A 24,924-nucleotide genomic window follows, 5' to 3' on the forward strand; every position below is an offset into this window, starting at 1 on the left:
AGGAGTTAGCACTGCTGGTGAGTGGAGAGAGTGTGAGCACTGCTGGTGAGTGGAGAGAGTGTGAGCACTGCTGGTGAGTGGAGAGAGTGTGAGCACTGCTGGTGAGTGGAGAGAGTGTGAGCACCGCTGGTGAGTGGAGAGAGTGTGAGCACTGCTGGTGAGAGGAGAGAGTGTGAGCACTGCTGGTGAGAGGAGAGAGTGTGAGCACTGCTGGTGAGAGGAGAGAGTGTGAGCACTGCTGGTGAGAGGAGAGCAAGTGTGAGCACCGCTGGTGAGAGGAGAGAGTGTGAGCACTGCTGGTGAGTGGAGAGAGTGTGAGCACCGCTGGTGAGTGGAGAGAGTGTGAGCATTGCTGGTGAGAGGAGAGAGTGTGAGCACTGCTGGTGAGAGGAGAGCGAGTGTGAGCACTGCTGGTGAGAGGAGAGAGTGTGAGCACCGCTGGTGAGAGGAGAGAGTGTGAGCACCGCTGGTGAGAGGAGAGAGTGTGAGCACTGCTGGTGAGAGGAGAGAGTGTGAGCACTGCTGGTGAGAGGAGAGAGTGTGAGCACTGCTGGTGAGAGGAGAGAGTGTGAGCACTGCTGGTGAGAGGAGAGAGTGTGAGCACTGCTGGTGAGAGGAGAGCGAGTGTGAGCACTGCTGGTGAGAGGAGAGAGTGTGAGCACTGCTGGTGAGTGGAGAGAGTGTGAGCACTGCTGGTGAGAGGAGAGAGTGTGAGCACTGCTGGTGAGAGGAGAGCGAGTGTGAGCACTGCTGGTGAGAGGAGAGAGTGTGAGCACTGCTGGTGAGAGGAGAGAGTGTGAGCACTGCTGGTGAGAGGAGAGAGTGTGAGCACTGCTGGTGAGTGGAGAGAGTGTGAGCACTGCTGGTGAGAGGAGAGAGTGTGAGCACTGCTGGTGAGTGGGGAGAGTGTGAGCACTGCTGGTGAGTGGGGAGAGTGTGAGCACTGCTGGTGAGTGGGGAGAGTGTGAGCACCGCTGGTGAGAGGAGAGAGTGTGAGCACTGCTGGTGAGAGGAGAGAGTGTGAGCACTGCTGGTGAGTGGAGAGAGTGTGAGCACTGCTGGTGAGAGGAGAGCGAGTGTGAGCACTGCTGGTGAGAGGAGAGAGTGTGAGCACTGCTGGTGAGAGGAGAGAGTGTGAGCACTGCTGGTGAGAGGGGAGAGTGTGAGCACTGCTGGTGAGTGGAGAGAGTGTGAGCACCGCTGGTGAGAGGAGAGAGTGTGAGCACTGCTGGTGAGTGGAGAGAGTGTGAGCACTGCTGGTGAGTGGAGAGAGTGTGAGCACTGCTGGTGAGAGGAGAGAGTGTGAGCACTGCTGGTGAGAGGAGAGAGTGTCAGCACTGCTGGTGAGTGGAGAGAGTGTGAGCACTGCTGGTGAGAGGAGAGAGTGTGAGCACCGCTGGTGAGAGGGGAGAGTGTGAGCACCGCTGGTGAGAGGAGAGAGAGTGTGAGCACCACTGGTGAGAGGGGAGAGAGTGTGAGCACTGCTGGTGAGAGGAGAGAGTGTGAGCACTGCTGGTGAGAGGAGAGAGTGTGAGCACCGCTGGTGAGAGGAGAGAGAGTGTGAGCACTGCTGGTGAGTGGAGAGAGTGTGAGCACTGCTGGTGAGAGGAGAGAGTGTGAGCACTGCTGGTGAGTGGGGAGAGTGTGAGCACCGCTGGTGAGAGGAGAGAGAGTGTGAGCACTGCTGGTGAGAGGGGAGAGTGTGAGCACCGCTGGTGAGAGGAGAGAGAGTGTGAGCACTGCTGGTGAGGAGAGAGAGTGTGAGCACTGCTGGTGAGTGGAGAGAGTGTGAGCACTGCTCAGCCCTGCTTTTATTGATTCGTCCCGATGGCCCTGACTCTCACCCAGTCCTGCATGTGTTTTCTGCTTTCTGTGTGAGTATCGGCAGGAGATTGAACCGTGGGGGGTAGCGCAGCCTCGCTTCCTCCTTGTGGCATTCCAGCAAGGTGTTCTAGTCCAGAGGCGTTGTGCTCAATTGTGCTCTTCCTCTTTCTGTCCAGCCAAGAAAGGCTAACTCAGGACAAACCCAAGTTCTAGTCTGCTGTCTCCTGCCCTGTCTGGGGTGCAGTAATTGGGAACCCAGGTCCCGCACAAGTCCTGCCACCTTCAACAATATCCTCATTGAATTAAATGAGTTCAGGGATACAGGGCAGAACCTACACAGTACCTATCGGTTTCACTAACCACACTGTATACTGCACCCATCAATCTGTCATTGTCTAATATTGGTGTACAGTACTGGTGGGTACAGGTCTGTCACTGTATAACACTGGGGTACAGTACTGGTGGGTACAGGTCTGTCACTGTATAACTCTAGGGTAGAGTACTGGTGGGTACAGGTCTGTCACTGTATAACACTGGGGTACAGTACTGGTGGGTACAGGTCTGTCGCTGTATAACACGGGTACAGTACTGGTGGGTACAGGTCTGTCATTGAATAATATTGGGGTACAGTACTGGTGAGTACATGTCTGTCACTAACACTGGCGTACAGTACTGGTGGGCACAGGTCTGTCACTGTATAACACTGGGGTACAGTACTGGTGGGTACAGGTCTGTCACTATAACTCTAGGGTAGAGTACTGGTGGGTACAGGTCTGTCACTGTATAACACTGGGGTACAGTACTGGTGGGTACAGGTCTGTCGCTGTATAACACGGGTACAGTACTGGTGGGTACAGGTCTGTCATTGAATAATATTGGGGTACAGTACTGGTGAGTACATGTCTGTCACTAACACTGGCGTACAGTACTGGTGGGCACAGGTATGTCACTAACACTGGGTACAATACTGGTGGGTACAGGTCTGCCACTGTATAACACTGGGGTACAGTACTGGTGGGTATAGATCTGTCACTGTATAACACTGGGGTACAGTACTGGTGGGTACAGCTCTGTCACTGTAACACAGGTACAGTATTGGTGGGTACAGGACTGTCACTAACACTGGGGTGCAGTACTGGTGGGCACAGGTCTGTCACTGTATAACACTGGGGTACAATACTGGTGGGCACAGGTCTGTCACTGGCACTGAGGTACAGTACTGGTGGGTACAGGTCTGTCACTAACACTGGGGTACAGTACTGGTGGGCACAGGTCTGTCACTGTATAACACTAGGGTACAGTACTGGTGGGCACAGGTCTGTCACTGCATAACATGGGGATACAGCACTGGTGGGCACAGGTCTTTCACTGGCACTGGGGTACAATACTGGTGGGTACAGGTCTTTCACTATGGCACTGGGGTACAATACTGGTGGGTACAGGTCTGTCACTATAACACTTGGGTGCAGTACTGGTGGATACAGCTCTGTCATTGTATAATATTGGGGTACAGTACTGGTGGGTACAGGTCTGTCACTAACACTGGGGTACAGTACTGGTGGGTACAGGTCTGTCACTAACACTGGGGTACAGTACTGGTGGGTACAGGTCTGTCACTAACACTGGGGTACAGTACTGGTGGGTACAGGTCTGTCACTAACACTGGGGTACAGTACTGGTGGGTACAGGTCTGTCACTAACACTGGGGTACAGTATTGGTGGGTACAGGCCTGTCACTAACACTGGGGTACAGTATTGGTGGGTACAGGCCTGTCACTAACACTGGGGTACAGTACTGGTGGGTACAGCTCTGTCACTAACACTGGGGTACAGTACTGGTGGGTACAGGTCTGTCAGTGTATAACACTGGGGTACAGTACTGGTGGGTACAGGCCTGTCACTAACACTGGGGTACAGTATTGGTGGGTACAGGACAGTCACTAACACTGGGGTACAGTCCTGGTGGGTACAGGACAGTCACTAACACTGGGATACAGTACTGGTGGGTACAGGACAGTCACTAACACTGGGGTACAGTCCTGGTGGGTACAGGACAGTCACTAACACTGGGATACAGTACTGGTGGGTACAGCTCTGTCACTAACACTGGGGTACAGTACTGGTGGGTACAGCTCTGTCACTAACACTGGGGTACAGTACTGGTGGGTACAGGTCTGTCACTAACACTGGGGTACAGTACTGGTGGGTACAGGTCTGTCACTAACACTGGGATACAGTACTGGTGGGTACAGCTCTGTCACTAACACTGGGGTACAGTACTGGTGGGTACAGGTCTGTCACTAACACTGGGATACAGTACTGGTGGGTACAGGTCTGTCACTAACACTGGGGTACAGTACTGGTGGGTACAGGTCTTTCACTATGGCACTGGGTTACAGTACTGGTGGGTACAGGTCTGTCACTAACACTGGGGTACAGTACTGGTGGGTACAGGACGGTCACTGGGGATGTGACTGCAGTAAAGTCTAATCTCCATATAGCTCATGGGCTCAGAGCTGTTGTTTGTTGATGTAATGGGTTATTTCTGGCCAATTTTAGTTTTTCCTGTCTAAGTTGTCCAATGTTTGTCTCAGTTGCCAGGTTCTCCCTCTTGCCCTTCTGGAGCGGTGGGTTACGATGCTGGAGCAGTGCAGCGATCCAACATGCACTGAGGTACTGCGTCTGGGTGCTGCCACCTCGCTTGTCCGGGCAGGAGTGAGGGTGGTAGAGTGGGCATTGACGGCCTCTCTGGACCGTGCGTCACTGGTTGTCAGGTAAGGGATCTGTGCCTCACTCAATCTATGCAGTAAGCACCACAGACCATGGGCTTAGCATCTGTGAGTGTGGGGCCGTGAGCTCCGATTCAGGGAGGGAATGTCTTGCTCTCATGGTGTTGGCAGATGCCCAGGAACAGCTCAGCAGCCCCCTGATTGAGTGCAGGGTGTGAAGAGACAGGCTGGGACGAAGTATCTGGTGTCACAGTTCAAGGAATATTGCACTCTTTGCGCTTGCAATGTTTTCTTTTCTGGGGTTTTGATATAGCCGATAGGGAGAAAGTGCTTCCACTGGCAGGAGGGTCGGTAGCCAGAGGACACATTGAAAGTGATGCCAAAAGAACCGGAGGGGAGTTGAGGAGAATTTGTTTCTTATGCAGCAAGTTGCTGTGATCTGGAATGCGCTGCCTGAAGGGTGGTGGAAGCAGATTCAATAATAACTTTCAAAAAGGAAATTGGATAAATACTCGCAGAACTGTGGGGAAAGGGCAGGGAAGTGGGACTAGTTGTATAGCTCTTTCAAAGACCCGGTACAGGCATGGTGGACCAAATGGCCTCCTCCTGTTCTGTATGATTCTATGATTCTGCTTTTGATATTTTTGTTGGGTTTTGAGAGCTGTTGACCAGGAATGGCGCAGACATGGTTTTGCTGTTAAACTTGAGAAACACACACTTCAGTCGCAGTAACTGCAGAAAACCAGCCCACCACGGTGCCCAGGGAAGTGCAGAACATACTTCTCGTGGCTGGCCACTTAATTTGAAAAGCCTGATGTGCAGGCTGAGAAGTGGAGGTCTCAGTGCGGCAATGATTGTATCGCTGTGTTGGGCAGTCAGGGACAATGAGTCTAGCGGTTGTTCTGAGGTCAGGCGGAAGGAGGTTTCGGACAAGAGACCCTCAAGATGTGGTAAGATGTTACTGTGCAGCACCGGCCAAGGACATGTGAATACGACACATATATATGCATGTGAAATTCAGCATGTACCTCTGAAAAATAAATGATTTTAAACTTCTTCATATTGCCTTAATCCACACATTTTAGTACAAATTGTGCTGTAATGCAGCACACCTAATGACAACACAGTATATGAGGATTTGAGTTGTGAAAGATTCTGGAAAAATGCAGGTTGCTAACCTGCTTGGCCGACACCCTCACAGTCTATCCAGCAGAGGTTACTGGAGGCCGATCAGCCTGACCCAGGCTGGACAATTCCCCTTCCCCCACTCCACTGGCCTAAGGCACTGAGCACGATTGTAGCATCTGCACTGTCCCCTCAGTTGAGTTCAGTTCATTCAGCACAGAGCAAGGATTAAACCCGGGACTTCCATTGGTCTGTACGGCATAGTAATTCACCAAGTTCTGCAGTCAGAGCCTGAACGATGGGATTTAATATCAGAGCCTGAACAATGGGATTTAATATCAGAGCCTGAACGATGGGATTTAACATCAGACCCTGAACGATGGGATTTAATATCAGACCCTGAACGATGGGGTTTAATATCAGAGCCTGAACGATGGGATTTAATATCAGAGCCTGAACAATGGGATTTAACATCAGACCCTGAACGATGGGATTTAATATCAGACCCTGAACGATGGGGTTTAATATCAGAGCCTGAACGATGGGATTTAATATCAGACCCTGAACGATGGGGTTTAATATCAGAGCCTGAATGATGGGATTTAATATCAGAGCCTGAACGATGGGGTTTAACATCAGACCCTGAACGATGGGGTTTAATATCAGAGCCTGAACGATGGGGTTTAATATCAGACCCTGAACGATGGGGTTTAATATCAGACCCTGAACGATGGGATTTAATATCAGACCCTGAACGATGGGGTTTAATATCAGCGCCTGAACGATGGGATTTAATATCAGAGCCTGAACGATGGGATTTAATATCAGAGCCTGAACGATGGGGTTTAATATCAGAGCCTGAACGATGGGGTTTAATATCAGAGCCTGAACGATGGGGTTTAATATCAGACCCTGAACGATGGGGTTTAATATCAGACCAGCTGTTCTTCTCTTTCATCCTGCTGATCCACTTTGAATGAGGGATTGTGGTTTTGCCCAATGCTGCATTAACCCGACTGTCTTCCTGTGATTTTTCTGATAATTCAGGTTAATAAATGGAGGAATCTGTTTGCTGCAGGATGAGGATCCGAGAGTGAGGACACAGGCTGCCAAGTTTGCCACTCACATTCACCTGTTGGCCAAGGACAGTGACGGGGAGTTCATTCTCTTCCAGAATAACAGAGGTCTCCTCTGTCTGCTTGAGTTCCTGCTGCAGAATTTCTGGGACTCCAAGGAAACGTTTGAAATCCTCATGCTCCATGTCCCAGCTCCAGATGTGCTTGAAATCCTTGTGGAACTGGAGAGTGAGCAGTAAGTTTGTGTTTAGTCTGTGATATTTAATATTGATTGCCACATGCCCTGCTCCCAGAGTCCACGGGCTGCTTTCCAGCTAGACCTGCTCACCTTGTGATAGGTATTATCTGTAACTCATCGCAGCTTAGGAGGGAAGCCACTGCCATTTAGGAGAGGAGGAATGGGTCTCAGCTCCCCATCACCTGCCTGAATCAAACCTCTTGGGTGTGGAGCCTCATTAGACAGGAGTGTGGGTCCCAGAATAGTGTTATAGCCCATCCCCACTCCAAGCGTGGGTCCTAGAATGAGAACATAAGAAATAGGAGCAGGAGTAGGCCATTCGGCCCCTCGAGCCTGCTCTGTCATTCAATAAGATCATGGCTGATCTTCTACCTCAACTCCACTTTCCTGCACTCTCCCCATATCCCTTGATTCCCTTAATATCCAAAAATCTATCGATCTCAGCCTTGAATATACTCACAACCCTCTGAATGAAGAAATTTCTCCTCATCTCAGTCCTAAATGGCTGACCCCTTATCCTGAGACTGTGACCCCTAGTTCTAGACTCTCCAGCCAGGGTAAACAGCCTCTCAGCATCTACCCTGTCAATCCCTCTCAGAATCTTATGTTTCAATGCGATCACCTCTCATTCTTCTAAACTCCAGAGAGTATAGGCCCATTCTACTCAATCTCCCATCATAGGACAGCCCTCTCATCCCAGGAATCAATCTCGGGAACCTTCGTTGCACCGCCTCTAAGCCAAGTATATCCTTCCTTAGATAAGGAGACCAAACCTGTGCCCAGTACTCCAGGTGTGGTCTCACCAAGGCCCTGTACAATTGCAGCAAGACTTCCTTACTCTTATACTCCAACCCCCTTGCAATAAAGGCTTCCTAATTGCTTGCTGTAACTGCATGTTAACTTTCTGTGATTCATGTAAAAGGACACCCAGATCCCTCTGAATTCCAACATTTACTAGATTTTTAAAAAATATTCTGCTTTTCCATTCTTCTTACCAAAATGGATAATTTCACACTTCCCCGCATTATATTCTGTCTGCCACACTCTTGCCCAATCACTTAACCTATCTATATCCCTTTGCAGCCTCTTTTGCATCCTCCTCACAGCTTACTTTCTAGCTTTGTACTGTCAGCAAACTTGGATACATTACACTCAGTCCCCTCATCTAAGTCATTGATATAGATTGCAAACAGCTGAGGCCCAAGCACTGATCCTTGCGGCACTTCAGTAGTTACAGCCTGCCATCCTGAATATGACCCATTTATTCCTACTCTCTGTTTTCTGTCCGTTAACAAATCCTCAATCCATGCTAATATATTACCCCCAATCCCACGAGCCCTAATCTTGTATAACAACCTCTTGTGTGGCACCTTATCAAATGCCTTCTGAAAATCCAAATATACTACATCCCCTTATCTACCCTGCTAGTTACACCGTCAAAAAACTGTAATAAATTTGTCAAACACAGTTTCCCTTTCATAAATCTGTGTTGTCTCTGCCTGATCATAATGGCCCTGAAATTAGGATCGGGTGCTTGCCGCGCGTGCAAGCCCCCGATCTGCACTCACCCTGCGCTACGACATCTGAAGCCCGGGCCTGCTTGCATTTCCTGTCACTGGCCCGGTTCAGATGTCGGCGCGATATGCTTACCTGATCCAGCGGCGTAGTTAGTGCGATGTGCCGGCTGGGATCAGGTGAGCACTGTGCAGTCAATCAGGGGAGGGGAAACTCATTCATGAGTTTGACAGAAAGAGTTGTCAAACTCATGAAAACTCCTGGCCCCAAAACACTACTTAAACCTGAAAGAATTTTTTTTTAAAACATTGCACTACTTAAATGAACAATAAAGAACTCTGAAAAACTATTTTAAACAATAATTTAAAAATTTGAAAAAAAAATTTTTTTTTAAATCGGGGCTAAAACTAAACTTACCTTACTGTAAATTCTTTAAAAATAACAAACCTGTGGGAAAAAAAATTCTCAATTGTACTAAAAGCCCACTTACCTGAAAAACTAAGTACTTATGTGTGGTTTTTCCACGCGTAAAGACCGGAGGCCTTTACACACGCGCAACTCTGGGGGAAAAGGAATTTCACGCGTTCTGCCTCTTAACCCCTTGGGTCAGAGGACAGGAAATGCCGGTTTTCAGTGCCTGCGCTGTGCATGCTGATAACCGGCAATTCCTCCGGGCACACGCGTGAATACCCCGCCCGTACTCACGCATTGTGCCCGGAATTACTGGGCCATTGTGATTTTCCAAGTGCCCTGTTACCACGTCCTTAATAATAGATTCTAGCATTTTCCCTACTACTGATCTCAGGCTAACGGGCCTGCAGTTCCCGGTTTTCTCTCCTTCCAATTTCCGATTGAATCTGCTTCCATGACCCTTTTGGACAGTACATTCCAGATCATCATCGCTCGTGTAAAAAAAAACATTAATTTCCTCATGTCACTTCTGGTTCTTCTATCGTCAATCTGTGTCCTCTGGTTACCGACCCTTCTGCCACTGGAAACAGTTTCTCCTTATTTACTCTTTGATCAAAGCCATGATTTTGATCAAATCTCCTCTCAGCCTTCTCTGCGCTAAGGAGAACAACCCCAGCTTCTCCAGTCTCTCCACATAACTGAATTCCCTTATCCCTGGTCCCAGAATGAGCCATATCGTGTTATAACCCTACCTCCACTCTGTTAAGTCTGTGTGTTCCAGTTATGGTTAATATGAATCACTGCACACAGACCACAAGAATAACTTTAACAGGTCTTTACTAGTCGAAGGTCAGGGCTGAACTAAAAGATACAAGACGCTATACAGTGGTCACTACCGGTATTACAGTACACAGGGGCTCTTAAAGGTACAATTCCTCCCCTTTTAGATAATTAGTACATAACATTTTAAGTAATCATTAATTAACATGTTTACGAGAACAATAATCTACACATTTGCTGCAGTTAATCAATTATAAGTCAGTCTCTCTGGAGGCTTCCTGACTCGGTCCGGATAACGCCTCGGTGGTGTAGTAGTTTTCGGTGGTGTAGTAGGTTCTTTTGGCAAGGTCGATTCGGCTTGAATGCCAGTGTCGGGTTCATCTGGTTCCAGTATCACCGGATCGGAGGTAGATACTATGGGTACCTCTGCTTCATCATTAGGCGTATAGAGTTGTGGTGTAGGTTGTCCCTTTTCGGATGACTCTATGATCTGGTCAGCATGGCGCCTTATTATGCTTTCACTAATGTCCACGGTATACATCAGCGGTCCTAGTCGTGTGCAAATAGTTCCAGGCTGCCATTTCTCGGTACGGTAGTCCCGGGCCAAAACTTGTTGACCTATCTGGAAGGTTCTAGTTGGCCTTTCATTCATGCCTTGAAATTGCCGGTTCTCTACGTCCCTTCTGATGTTTGGCTTGATCAAATCCAGCCGGCATCTTAGTCTTCTATTGAAAAACATCATGGCGGGAGTTTGGTTTGTAACCACATGTGTTGCATTCCTGTACGCAAACAAGAAGTTATCTACCTTATGTTGTAGATTTATGTCTTCATTACCCATGGCATTTATGGCCTTCTTGAAGGTCTGGACAAACCTTTCAGCTAATCCATTGGTGGCGGGATGGTATGGGGCGGACGTGTAGTGCTTAACCCCATTGTTTTTTAAGAACTTCCTGAATTCTTCGGACACAAATTGCGGTCCATTATCAGAACAGATCTGTTCCGGCAGCCCATTCCTGGCAAATATGGTCCTTAATACTGTGATGGTTTTTTCCATGGTGGTGGAGGACATCTTTATTACCTCCGGCCACTTGGAGTGTGCATCAACCGCGATTAAGAACATTGAGTCCATAAATGGACCAGCAAAGTCGATATGTACCCTTTGCCATGGAGATGAGGGCCACTCCCATGGATGCAGAGGAGCTTGTGGTGGGGCGTTTTGGACCTTCTGGCATCCTAGACAGCTCTTGGTCATTTCTTCGATGTCTCCATCGATACCTGGCCACCACACAAACGCTCTGGCTAGGTTCTTCATTTTCACTCCACCCAGATGCCCCTCGTGAAGCTCCTTTAGCACTTTATACTGGAGTTTGGGTGGAATCACCACTCTGGATCCACACATCAAGGTTCCTCGGCACACTGACAGCTGTTCTCTTCTTTGCGAGAATGTTGGCAACAGTGGTTCGCCATGTGCTGGCCATCCCTTCACCGTTAAATCGTAGACTCGTGAGAGAGTCGGGTCATTTCTCGTTTCCTTTTCAATGGTAGAATTTGTTACTGGTAGACATTCCACTATGGTTGAGTGGAACATCTCCACTGGGTCCACTGTAGGCGCATCTTCTACCGTTGGCAACGGTAGGCGCGATAAACCGTCAGCATTCCCATGCTGTTTTGATCCTTTGTATTCTATGTCATATTGGTGTGCCCCTAGGAAAAGGGACCACCTCTGTAGCCTTTGCGCTGTCATAATGGGAACGCCCTTTTTAGGGTTGAATATGGATACCAACGGCTGGTGGTCTGTCAGCAGTGTAAACTTCTGGCCCTGCAGGTAATGATTAAACTTCTTTACTCCCCACACAAGGCTGAGAGCCTCCCTATCTACCTGAGCATAGTTGCGCTCAGCGGAGGTCAATGATCTGGATGCAAATGCAACTGGCCTTTCCAAGCCATTTGGCAACTTGTGTGAGAGTACTGCTCCAATACCATAAGGAGAAGCATCACAAGCTAAACGAATAGGTAGCGTTGGGTTGAAGTGAGCCAACACTTCCTCTGAGGTGATCAATGCCTTGCTTTTGCGAAAGGCCTTCTTACAGCCCTCGCTCCACTTCCATGGTACTTCTTTCTGCAAAAGAGCATTCAGCGGGTGTAGCAACGTGGATAGATTTGGCAGAAACTTATGGTAATAGTTAATCAACCCTAGGAACGACCTCAACTGGGATACATTTTCCGGAGCGGGAGCCTTCACAACAGCTTCGATCTTGTCAGGTGACTTGTGCAGCCCCTCCTGGTCAATGACATGACCACAGTACGAGATCCGTTTCTGAAAGAACTCACATTTCTGGCGATTAACTCGAAGTCCATATTCCTTCAATCTGGTGAGCACCAGTTGCAAATTTGCAAGGTGTTCCTCATCGTCATCTCCTGTAATCAGGATATCGTCCAAGTAACATTGAGTGCTTGGAATTCCCTGTAATACCTGCTCCATGGCCCTCTGCCAAATTGCTGGAGCCGAAGCCACTCCAAAAACCAGTCTATTATATCGATACAAGCCTCTGTGCGTGTTGATTGTGAGATACTGGCGCGACTCTTCCTCAACTTCCATCTGTAAGTACGCTTGCGCCAGGTCTATCTTGGTGAAGTGTTTCCCGCCAGACAATGAAGCAAAGATATCCTCAATCCGCGGAAGCGGATATTGCACCGTGTGAAGCACCGGATTAACTGTGATCTTGAAGTCTCCACAGATGCGGACCTTCCCCGGTTCCCCTGGCTTGTTACTCGATGAACGCTTCATGACGGGAACAATGGGCGTGGCCCACTCACTCCAGTCCACCTTAGACAGTACTCCTGAACGTTCTAGCCCTTCCAGCTCAGCTTCCACAGCAGGTCGTATCGCATAAGGTACCGGTCTGGCTTTGAAAAATTTTGGGTTTGCATGTTCTGCAATCTTGATTTTTGCCGTAATTCCTCTCAGTGTTCCCAGTCCCTGTTGGAACACCTCTTTAGCCTCATCCAATATTCTGGACAATCGTTCAGGTTTGACATCTTTTTTTCCGGAATCTACCGTTATTGCTTTTAGGGAGTACCAGTCCATATTTATTTTCCTGATCCACTCCCGTCCCAGAAGTGGTGGACCTCCTTCAGGTAGTACATATAAGTCCATTCCTTGGTGTTCTTTGCCCTTGTGTATCACCTTGACTTTTATCTTTCCGATGGGGTATACTCTTTGCCCCGTGTATGTCTGCAATACTATCTCCGTATCCCGTAGGGGAATATGTGTGAATAACCTTTTGTAATCTTGCTTATTCATGACCGTCAACGCCGATCCGGTGTCCAATTCCATCTTCACTTGGACTCCTGCTATCTGCAGTGTGACCCAGATAGTTTGTAGGTCAGCTTCCTTACTCACATTGTGAATTCTCAGACTACCCAGTTCCTTGCTGTTGGAGTCTGAATCCGAATTCTGTTCATCCGAACTCTTCTCAGCCACCTTATGTACCTTTCTGCACTTTTCCTGCGGTGACTTTTTGTTGCTGGTCTTCTTTCCTGACCGGCATACTTTAGCTATGTGACCAAGCTTGCCACATTTTTTACATTCCTGGTTTTTAAACCAGCATTGGTTCTGATCGTGTGTTGTCTTTCCACAACGATAACATTTCGCTGTACCCAAAGCCATTTGATCTACGCTGAGTACCGCTGCCTTCAGCTGCATTTCCGCAGTGCCTCTCGCTGCGGCTTCGTGCGATGCTGCAATAGTGACAGCCTTATCAAGTGTAAGATCATTCTCTTCAAGCAGCCGCTTTTGTGTTCCTTCTTTCGACAATCCACACACGAATTTGTCTCTCAGTGCCTCTGTCAGTCTTTCCCCAAACTGACAGTATTTCGCTAGCTTACGCAGTTCCATTAAATACTCCGCGTTGCTTTCCTCTTTCAGTTGCGTTCTCGCATAAAATTTAAATCGTTCCGCTAACATCAGCGGTGTGGGGTTCAAATGATTTCTCAGGACAGCAACAATATTAGCGAAAGCCTGATCCGCCGGTTTAGCTGGTGATAGAAGATGCTTCAATAGCCAGTATGTCTTCGCACCCATTGAGTTTAGTAAGGTTAGTGCTTTATCTTCATCGGATATTTTATTTGCCTTACAATAAATCTCTATGCGTTCTACATACGTGGCCCAATCTTCAACATCGGGATCGAAATCGTTGATGTCACCACGCTTAGGCATCCTCGCAATCTTCTTGAGAAACAAAAAGAAATTTTTCTTTAATTTTTTTTTTAAATGGCGGTTTCCCGCGCTTGTCTTCTTCCCCCGCCTACGAAAATGGCGGCTTCCCGCGTTTGCCTTTCTCCCCCGCTGGCTGTAATGGCGATTGCCGTATTGCTGCGTTCGTCCTCCCCAGCGGTTCTCAAATTGTGCCTCCCAGCCCCTCTTGCAGTCCGGTCCTTTCCCCCGGCTGCGGCTGAGTTCTCCGCGTTTTTTTATTTTTTTTATTTTCTCCCGCGCCTTACGCTGTCCCGGCCGCTGCGCCTCGCGGCCTCGGTAGCTGCCCGGCCTTTTTCACCGGTCGCGGTCGAGCTCTCTCTCGACGCTGTTGCGTCTCCCAGCCCGCTTGCAGCCCGGTCTTTTACACCGGCTGCGTTTGCATTCACCGCGGCTCCCGTGCCTTACGCTGCCCCAGTCTCAGCGCCTCTGGCCCCGACTTCTGTCCGGCTCTTTTCCCCGGCCGTGGTCGAGTTCTCCGCCCTTATATCCTCCGTTTTTCCCTCCCCTACTTCACAGCCAACGTGGCCGACTTGCTGCTCGTCGCTGATCGGCTTACCCCCCACCGTGATAGAAGGGATGATCACTGCCTGTTGCTGATGGAAGGCTTCGTGTCAGGATTCTTCCTTGCTCTTCAGACCCGAGTCTTTTCTCAGCAGGATGATGAGGGCGGATGCCTCTTCTCGACGCCCGTTAAACTGCCTTGGATATGTCTCTGCCGCAGGGTAAGATCTTACTCGTCGCCACTGTTAAGTCTGTGTGTTCCAGTTATGGTTAATATGAATCACTGCACACAGACCACAAGAATAACTTTAACAGGTCTTTACTAGTCGAAGGTCAGGGCTGAACTAAAAGATACAAGACGCTATACAGGCTTATATACCCGAGTGGTCACTACCGGTATTACAGTACACAGGGGCTCTTAAAGGTACATACACTACACACTCCCAGTGTGGGGCCTCACTAGACGGGGATCCACATGAGGACTCCTTTGGTGTCTGGTTATTTCTGGACTGATGATTGAACCACAATTCCACTTGGTCTGCTCCAACGCTGGGTGAGAGCAGCTCCAAGTGAACGCATATTAAAGGAAGCTTTGAGTTATTGCAGAGGGGTCCTGTGATCTGGGAGCTCCCCTTGTTCCCCAGTTCCCTCCCCGCTCCTTGAGGCACTGACTGCTGGGGTACGGGTTCTATGGGTTCCCATTGTCAATTGGTACCCCAGCGGTGATTCTTCTAGTGAGTCTAGGCAGCGAATGTCAGGAGGATATTCAGCTTTGTGGGGGGCGAAGCTGCTGAGCTCCACCGCGAGCGAACCCAATACCACCCCTTTCACTGGATCGTGATGCTGGCCTCGTTCAGTCTGCACTGCCCTTGGACTCAGCAACCAAGTCCCCGGGAGAGACGCTGAACGTGAGTTTCCATCACAGCTGCTGTACCTGGACTCCCAGCTGGTGATCCGGGTCTCCGATCACTGACTGTATCTGGACTCAGAGCTGGTGATCCGGCTCTCCGATCACTGGGACTGTACCTGGACTCCCAGCTGGTGATCCGGGTCTCTGATCACTGGGACTGTACCTGGACTCCCAGCCAGTGATCCGGGTCTCCGATCACTGACTGTACCTAGACTCGCAGCTGGTGATCCGGGTCTCCGATCACTGACTGCACCTGGACTCCCAGCTGGTGATCCGGGTCTCCGATCACTGACTGTACTCGGACTCAGAGCCAGTGATCTGGGTCTCCGATCACTGGGACTGTACCCGGACTCAGAGCCGGTGATCCGGGTTTCCGATCACTGACTACCTGGACTCAGAGCCAGTGATCTGGGTCTCCGATCACTGGGACTGTACCCGGACTCAGAGCCGGTGATCCGGGTTTCCGATCACTGACTGTACCTGGACTCAGAGCCGGTGATCCGGGTCTCCGATCACTGACTGTACCTGGACTCCCAGCTGGCGATCCGGGTCTCCGATCACTGACTGTACCTGGACTCAGAGCTGGTGATCCGGGTCTCCGGTCACTGACTGCACCTGGACTCCCAGCTGGTGATCCGGGTCTCCGATCACTGGGACTGTACCTGGACTCCCAGCTGGTGATCCGGCTCTCCGATCACTGGGACTGTACCTGGACTCACAGCCTGTGATCCAGGTCTCCGATCACTGACTGTACCTGGACTCACAGCCGGTGATCCGGGTCTCCGATCACTGGGACTGTACCTGGACTCACAGCCGGTGATCCGGGCCTCCGATCACTGACTGTACCTGGACTCACAGCTGGTGATCCGGGTCTCCGATCACTGTCTGTACCTGGACTCCCAGCTGGTGATCCGGGTCTCCAATCACTGACTGTACCTGGACTCCCAGCTGGTGATCCGGGTCTCCGATCACTGGGACTGTACCTGGACTCCCAGCTGGTGATCCGGGTCTCTGATCACTGGGACTGTACCTGGACTCACAGCCGGTGATCCAGGTCTCCGATCACTGACTGTACCTGGACTCACAGCTGGTGATCCGGGTCTCCGATCACTGACTGTACCTGGACTCTCAGCTGGTGATCCGGCTCTCCGATCACTGGGACTGTACCTGGACTCCCAGCTGGTGATCCGGGTCTCCGGTCACTGACTGTACCTGGACTCCCAGCTGGTGACCCGGGTCTCCGATCACTGACTGTACCTGGACTCCCAGCTGGCGATCCGGGTCTCTGGTCACTGACTGTACCTGGACTCCCAGCTGGTGATCCGGGTCTCCGATCACTGGGACTAACGAATGCCATTGCATTTCCAGGGCAGTAAATCTGTACGAGGAGGATTGTCCGAATGTCTATGCCGAGCCGGGTGCCTTCGCCAGGCTCCTGCTGCCATTCCTCCTTCGAATCGTAGACAAGTTGGGTTCCTCCCCAGACAGTCACAGCCGGCTCACAGCCTGGGCCGCAGACAACCACCCTGACATCATGAGAAACGTGGAGCACCTTAAACACAGCTGGAACCAAGGTCAGAACTACTCCAGTTTATCTCCCTCCTCCGTCTCCCCTCTTCAAAATGTATTTTATTAGGGGGCCTGGGTGGGACACGGGGTCACACACTGTCCTTTCACACTCTGGGACAGTGGGTCACACTCTGTCCTTTCACACTCTGGGACAGTGGGTCAGACACTGTCCTTTCACACTCTGGGACAGTGGGTCACACACTCCTTTCATACTCTGGGACAGTGGGTCAGACACTGTCCTTTCACACTTTGGGACAGTGGGTCACACACTCCTTTCATACTCTGGGACAGTGGGTCACACACTCCTTTCATACTCTGGGACAGTGGGTCAGACACTGTCCTTTCATACTCTGGGACAGTGGGTCACACACTGTCCTTTCACACTCTGGGACAGTGGGTCACACACTCCTTTCACACTCTGGGACAGTGGGTCACACACTGTCCTTTCATACTCTGGGACAGTGGGTCACACACTCCTTTCATACTCTGGGACAGTGGGTCAGACACTGTCCTTTCACACTCTGGGACAGTGGGTCACACACTCCTTTCACACTCTGGGACAGTGGGTCACACACTCCTTTCATACTCTGGGACAGTGGGTCAGACACGGTCCTTTCACACTCTGGGACAGTGGGTCACACACTGTCCGTTCACACTCTGGGACAGTGGGTCACACACTCCTTTCATACTCTGGGACAGTGGGTCAGACACTGTCCTTTCACACTCTGGGACAGTGGGTCACACACTCCTTTCATACTCTGGGACAGTGGGTCAGACACTGTCCTTTCACACTCTGGGACAGTGGGTCACACACTGTCCGTTCACACTCTGGGACAGTGGGTCACACACTGTCCTTTCACACTCTGGGACAGTGGGTCACACACTGTCCTTTCACACTCTGGGACAGTGGGTCACACGCTGTCCTTTCATACTCTGGGACAGTGGGTCAGACACTGTCCTTTCACACTCTGGGACAGTGGGTCACACACTGTCCTTTCATACTCTGGGACAGTGAGTCAGACACTGTCCTTTCACACTCTGGGACAGTGGGTCACACACTGTCCGTTCACACTCTGGGACAGTGGGTCACACACTGTCCTTTCACACTCTGGGACAGTGGGTCACACACTGTCCTTTCACACTCTGGGACAGTGGGTCACACGCTGTCCTTTCACACTCTGGGACAGTGGGTCAGACACTGTCCGTTCACACTCTGGGACAGTGGGTCACACACTGTCCTTTCACACTCTGGGACAGTGGGTCACACATTGTCCTTTCACACTCTGGGACAGTGGGTCACACACTGTTCTTTCACACTCTGGGACAGTGGGTCACACACTGTCCTTTCACACTCTGGGACAGTGGGTCACACGCTGTCCTTTCACACTCTGGGACAGTGGGACAGACACTGTCCGTTCACACTCTGGGACAGTGGGTCACACACTGTCCTTTCACACTCTGGGACAGTGGGTCACACATTGTCCTTTCACACTCTGGGACAGTGGGTCACACACTGTTCTTGCACACTCCGGGACAGTGGGTCACACACTGTCCTTTCACACTCTGGGACAGTGGGTCACACGCTGTCCTTTCACACTCTGGGACAGTGGGTCACACGCTGTCCTTTCACACTCTGGGACAGTGGGTCACACGTTGTCCTTTCACACTCTGGGACAGTGGGTCACACACTGTCCGTTCACACTCCGGGACAATGGGTCACACATTGTCCTTTCACACTCTGGAACAGTGGGTCACACACTCCTTTCATACTCTGGGACAGTGGGTCAGACACTTTCCTTTCACACTCTGGGACAGTGGGTCACACACTCCTTTCATACTCTGGGACAGTGGGTCAGACACTGTCCTTTCACACTCTGGGACAGTGGGTCACACACTGTCCGTTCACACTCTGGGACAGTGGGTCACACACTGTCCTTTCACACTCTGGGACAGTGGGTCACACACTGTCCTTTCACACTCTGGGACAGTGGGTCACACGCTGTCCTTTCATACTCTGGGACAGTGGGTCAGACACTGTCCTTTCACACTCTGGGACAGTGGGTCACACACTGTCCTTTCACACTCTGGGACAGTGGGTCACACACTGTCCTTTCACACTCTCGGACAGTGGGTCACACGCTGGCCTTTCACACTCTGGGACAGTGGGTCAGACACTGTCCGTTCACACTCTGGGACAGTGGGTCACACACTGTTCTTTCACACTCTGGGACAGTGGGTCACACACTGTCCTTTCACACTCTGGGACAGTGGGTCACACGCTGTCCTTTCACACTCTGGGACAGTGGGTCAGACACTGTCCGTTCACACTCTGGGGCAGTGGGTCACACACTGTCCTTTCACACTCTGGGACAGTGGGTCACACATTGTCCTTTCACACTCTGGGACAGTGGGTCACACACTGTTCTTGCACACTCCGGGACAGTGGGTCACACACTGTCCTTTCACACTCTGGGACAGTGGGTCACACGCTGTCTTTTCACACTCTGGGACAGTGGGTCACACGCTGTCCTTTCACACTCTGGGACAGTAGGTCACACGCTGTCCTTTCACACTCTGGGACAGTGGGTCACACACTGTCCTTTCACACTCTGGGACAGTGGGTCACACATTGTCCTTTCACACTCTGGGACAGTGGGTCACACACTGTCCGTTCACACTCCGGGACAGTGGGTCAGACACTGTCCTTTCACACTCTGGGACAGTGGGTCAGACACTGTCCTTTCACACTCTGGGACAGTGGGTCACACACTCCTTTCATACTCTGGGACAGTGGGTCAGACACTGTCCTTTCACACTCTGGGACAGTGGGTCACACACTGTCCGTTCACACTCTGGGACAGTGGGTCACACACTGTCCTTTCACACTCTGGGGCAGTGGGTCACACACTGTCCTTTCACACTCTGGGACAGCGGGTCACACGCTGTCCTTTCACACTCTGGGACAGTGGGTCACACATTGTCCTTTCACACTCTGGGACAGTGGGTCACACACTGTCCGTTCACACTCCGGGACAGTGGGTCACACACTCCTTTCATACTCTGGGACAGTGGGTCAGACACTGTCCTTTCACACTCTGGGACAGTGGGTCACACACTCCTTTCATACTCTGGGACAGTGGGTCAGACACTGTCCTTTCACACTCTGGGACAGTGGGTCACCCACTGTCCGTTCACACTCTGGGACAGTGGGTCACACACTGTCCTTTCACACTCTGGGACAGTGGGTCACACATTGTCCTTTCACACTCTGGGACAGTGGGTCACACACTGTCCGTTCACACTCCGGGACAATGGGTCAGACACTGTCCGTTCACACTCTGGGACAGTGGGTCACACACTCCTTTCATACTCTGGGACAGTGGGTCAGACACTGTCCTTTCACACTCTGGGACAGTGGGTCACACACTCCTTTCATTCTCTGGGACAGTGGGTCAGACACTGTCCTTTCACACTCTGGGACAGTGGGTCACACGCTGTCCTTTCATACGCTGGGACAGTGGGTCAGACACTGTCCTTTCACACTCTGGGACAGTGGGTCACACACTGTCCTTTCATACTCTGGGACTGTGAGTCAGACACTGTCCTTTCACACTCTGGGACAGTGGGTCACACACTGTCCGTTCACACTCTGGGACAGTGGGTCACACACTGTCCTTTCACACTCTGGGACAGTGGGTCACACACTGTCCTTTCACACTCTGGGACAGTGGGTCACACGCTGTCCTTTCACACTCTGGGACAGTGGGTCAGACACTGTCCGTTCACACTCTGGGACAGTGGGTCACACACTGTCCTTTCACACTCTGGGACAGTGGGTCACACATTGTCCTTTCACACTCTGGGACAGTGGGTCACACACTGTTCTTTCACACTCTGGGACAGTGGGTCACACACTGTCCTTTCACACTCTGGGTCAGTGGGTCAGACACTGTCCGTTCACACTCTGGGACAGTGGGTCACACACTGTCCTTTCACACTCTGGGACAGTGGGTCACACATTGTCCTTTCACACTCTGGGACAGTGGGTCACACACTGTTCTTGCACACTCCGGGACAGTGGGTCACACACTGTCCTTTCACACTCTGGGACAGTGGGTCACACGCTGTCCTTTCACACTCTGGGACAGTGGGTCACACGCTGTCCTTTCACACTCTGGGACAGTAGGTCACACGCTGTCCTTTCACACTCTGGGACAGTGGGTCACACACTGTCCTTTCACACTCTGGGACAGTGGGTCACACATTGTCCTTTCACACTCTGGGACAGTGGGTCACACACTGTCCGTTCACACTCCGGGACAGTGGGTCAGACACTGTCCTTTCACACTCTGGGACAGTGGGTCAGACACTGTCCTTTCACACTCTGGGACAGTGGGTCACACACTCCTTTCATACTCTGGGACAGTGGGTCAGACACTGTCCTTTCACACTCTGGGACAGTGGGTCACACACTGTCCGTTCACACTCTGGGACAGTGGGTCACACACTGTCCTTTCACACTCTGGGACAGTGGGTCACACGCTGTCCTTTCACACTCTGGGACAGTGGGTCACACATTGTCCTTTCACACTCTGGGACAGTGGGTCACACACTGTCCGTTCACACTCCGGGACAGTGGGTCACACACTCCTTTCATACTCTGGGACAGTGGGTCAGACACTGTCCTTTCACACTCTGGGACAGTGGGTCACACGCTGTCCTTTCACACTCTGGGACAGTAGGTCACACGCTGTCCTTTCACACTCTGGGACAGTGGGTCACACACTGTCCTTTCACACTCTGGGACAGTGGGTCACACATTGTCCTTTCACACTCTGGGACAGTGGGTCACACACTGTCCGTTCACACTCCGGGACAGTGGGTCAGACACTGTCCTTTCACACTCTGGGACAGTGGGTCAGACACTGTCCTTTCACACGCTGGGACAGTGGGTCACACACTCCTTTCATACTCTGGGACAGTGGGTCAGACACTGTCCTTTCACACTCTGGGACAGTGGGTCACACACTGTCCGTTCACACTCTGGGACAGTGGGTCACACACTGTCCTTTCACACTCTGGGACAGTGGGTCACACGCTGTCCTTTCACACTCTGGGACAGTGGGTCACACATTGTCCTTTCACACTCTGGGACAGTGGGTCACACACTGTCCGTTCACACTCCGGGACAGTGGGTCACACACTCCTTTCATACTCTGGGACAGTGGGTCAGACACTGTCCTTTCACACTCTGGGACAGTGGGTCACACACTCCTTTCATACTCTGGGACAGTGGGTCAGACACTGTCCTTTCACACTCTGGGACAGTGGGTCACACACTGTCCGTTCACACTCTGGGACAGTGGGTCACACACTGTCCTTTCACACTCTGGGACAGTGGGTCACACACTGTCCTTTCACACTCTGGGACAGTGGGTCACACGCTGTCCTTTCATACTCTGGGACAGTGGGTCAGACACTGTCCTTTCACACTCTGGGACAGTGGGTCACACACTGTCCTTTCATACTCTGGGACAGTGAGTCAGACACTGTCCTTTCACACTCTGGGACAGTGGGTCACACACTGTCCGTTCACACTCTGGGACAGTGGGTCACACACTGTCCTTTCACACTCTGGGACAGTGGGTCACACGCTGTCCTTTCACACTCTGGGACAGTGGGTCAGACACTGTCCGTTCACACTCTGGGACAGTGGGTCACACACTGTCCTTTCACACTCTGGGACAGTGGGTCACACATTGTCCTTTCACACTCTGGGACAGTGGGTCACACACTGTTCTTTCACACTCTGGGACAGTGGGTCAGACACTGTCCTTTCACACTCTGGGACAGTGGGTCACACACTCCTTTCATACTCTGGGACAGTGGGTCAGACACTGTCCTTTCACACTCTGGGACAGTGGGTCACACACTGTCCGTTCACACTCTGGGACAGTGGGTCACACACTGTCCTTTCACACTCTGGGACAGTGGGTCACACGCTGTCCTTTCACACTCTGGGACAGTGGGTCACACATTGTCCTTTCACACTCTGGGACAGTGGGTCACACACTGTCCGTTCACACTCCGGGACAGTGGGTCACACACTCCTTTCATACTCTGGGACAGTGGGTCAGACACTGTCCTTTCACACTCTGGGACAGTGGGTCACACGCTGTCCTTTCACACTCTGGGACAGTAGGTCACACGCTGTCCTTTCACACTCTGGGACAGTGGGTCACACACTGTCCTTTTACACTCTGGGACAGTGGGTCACACATTGTCCTTTCACACTCTGGGACAGTGGGTCACACACTGTCCGTTCACACTCCGGGACAGTGGGTCAGACACTGTCCTTTCACACTCTGGGACAGTGGGTCAGACACTGTCCTTTCACACTCTGGGACAGTGGGTCACACACTCCTTTCATACTCTGGGACAGTGGGTCAGACACTGTCCTTTCACACTCTGGGACAGTGGGTCACACACTGTCCGTTCACACTCTGGGACAGTGGGTCACACACTGTCCTTTCACACTCTGGGACAGTGGGTCACACGCTGTCCTTTCACACTCTGGGACAGTGGGTCACACATTGTCCTTTCACACTCTGGGACAGTGGGTCACACACTGTCCGTTCACACTCCGGGACAGTGGGTCACACACTCCTTTCATACTCTGGGACAGTGGGTCAGACACTGTCCTTTCACACTCTGCGACAGTGGGTCACACACTCCTTTCATACTCTGGGACAGTGGGTCAGACACTGTCCTTTCACACTCTGGGACAGTGGGTCACACACTGTCCGTTCACACTCTGGGACAGTGGGTCACACACTGTCCTTTCACACTCTGGGACAGTGGGTCACACACTGTCCTTTCACACTCTGGGACAGTGGGTCACACGCTGTCCTTTCATACTCTGGGACAGTGGGTCAGACACTGTCCTTTCACACTCTGGGACAGTGGGTCACACACTGTCCTTTCATACTCTGGGACAGTGAGTCAGACACTGTCCTTTCACACTCTGGGACAGTGGGTCACACACTGTCCGTTCACACTCTGGGACAGTGGGTCACACACTGTCCTTTCACACTCTGGGACAGTGGGTCACACGCTGTCCTTTCACACTCTGGGACAGTGGGTCAGACACTGTCCGTTCACACTCTGGGACAGTGGGTCACACACTGTCCTTTCACACTCTGGGACAGTGGGTCACACACTGTCCTTTTACACTCTGGGACAGTGGGTCACACATTGTCCTTTCACACTCTGGGACAGTGGGTCACACACTGTCCGTTCACACTCCGGGACAGTGGGTCAGACACTGTCCTTTCACACTCTGGGACAGTGGGTCAGACACTGTCCTTTCACACTCTGGGACAGTGGGTCACACACTCCTTTCATACTCTGGGACAGTGGGTCAGACACTGTCCTTTCACACTCTGGGACAGTGGGTCACACACTGTCCGTTCACACTCTGGGACAGTGGGTCACACACTGTCCTTTCACACTCTGGGACAGTGGGTCACACGCTGTCCTTTCACACTCTGGGACAGTGGGTCACACATTGTCCTTTCACACTCTGGGACAGTGGGTCACACACTGTCCGTTCACACTCCGGGACAGTGGGTCACACACTCCTTTCATACTCTGGGACAGTGGGTCAGACACTGTCCTTTCACACTCTGCGACAGTGGGTCACACACTCCTTTCATACTCTGGGACAGTGGGTCAGACACTGTCCTTTCACACTCTGGGACAGTGGGTCACACACTGTCCGTTCACACTCTGGGACAGTGGGTCACACACTGTCCTTTCACACTCTGGGACAGTGGGTCACACACTGTCCTTTCACACTCTGGGACAGTGGGTCACACGCTGTCCTTTCATACTCTGGGACAGTGGGTCAGACACTGTCCTTTCACACTCTGGGACAGTGGGTCACACACTGTCCTTTCATACTCTGGGACAGTGAGTCAGACACTGTC

At 51.4% G+C, this 24,924-nt stretch overlaps 1 protein-coding gene across 1 annotated transcript in view; it reads left to right on the forward strand.

The window, feature by feature from the left end:
* LOC147104957 (tRNA (32-2'-O)-methyltransferase regulator THADA) overlaps positions 1 to 24,924 on the forward strand; it is a 194,390-nt gene that overhangs the window by 163,986 nt on the left and 5,480 nt on the right. Inside the window, 3 exon segments of the mRNA XM_085962123.1 lie at positions 4,384 to 4,598; positions 6,726 to 6,989; positions 16,736 to 16,941. Coding sequence (XP_085818249.1) covers positions 4,384 to 4,598; positions 6,726 to 6,989; positions 16,736 to 16,941 — 685 coding nt within the window.

Source organism: Somniosus microcephalus, chromosome 19, assembly GCF_052327205.1.
Source record: "Somniosus microcephalus isolate GS21.2 chromosome 19, FLI_Smic_1.0, whole genome shotgun sequence".
In the NCBI taxonomy this organism is placed as follows: Eukaryota; Metazoa; Chordata; class Chondrichthyes; order Squaliformes; family Somniosidae; genus Somniosus; species Somniosus microcephalus.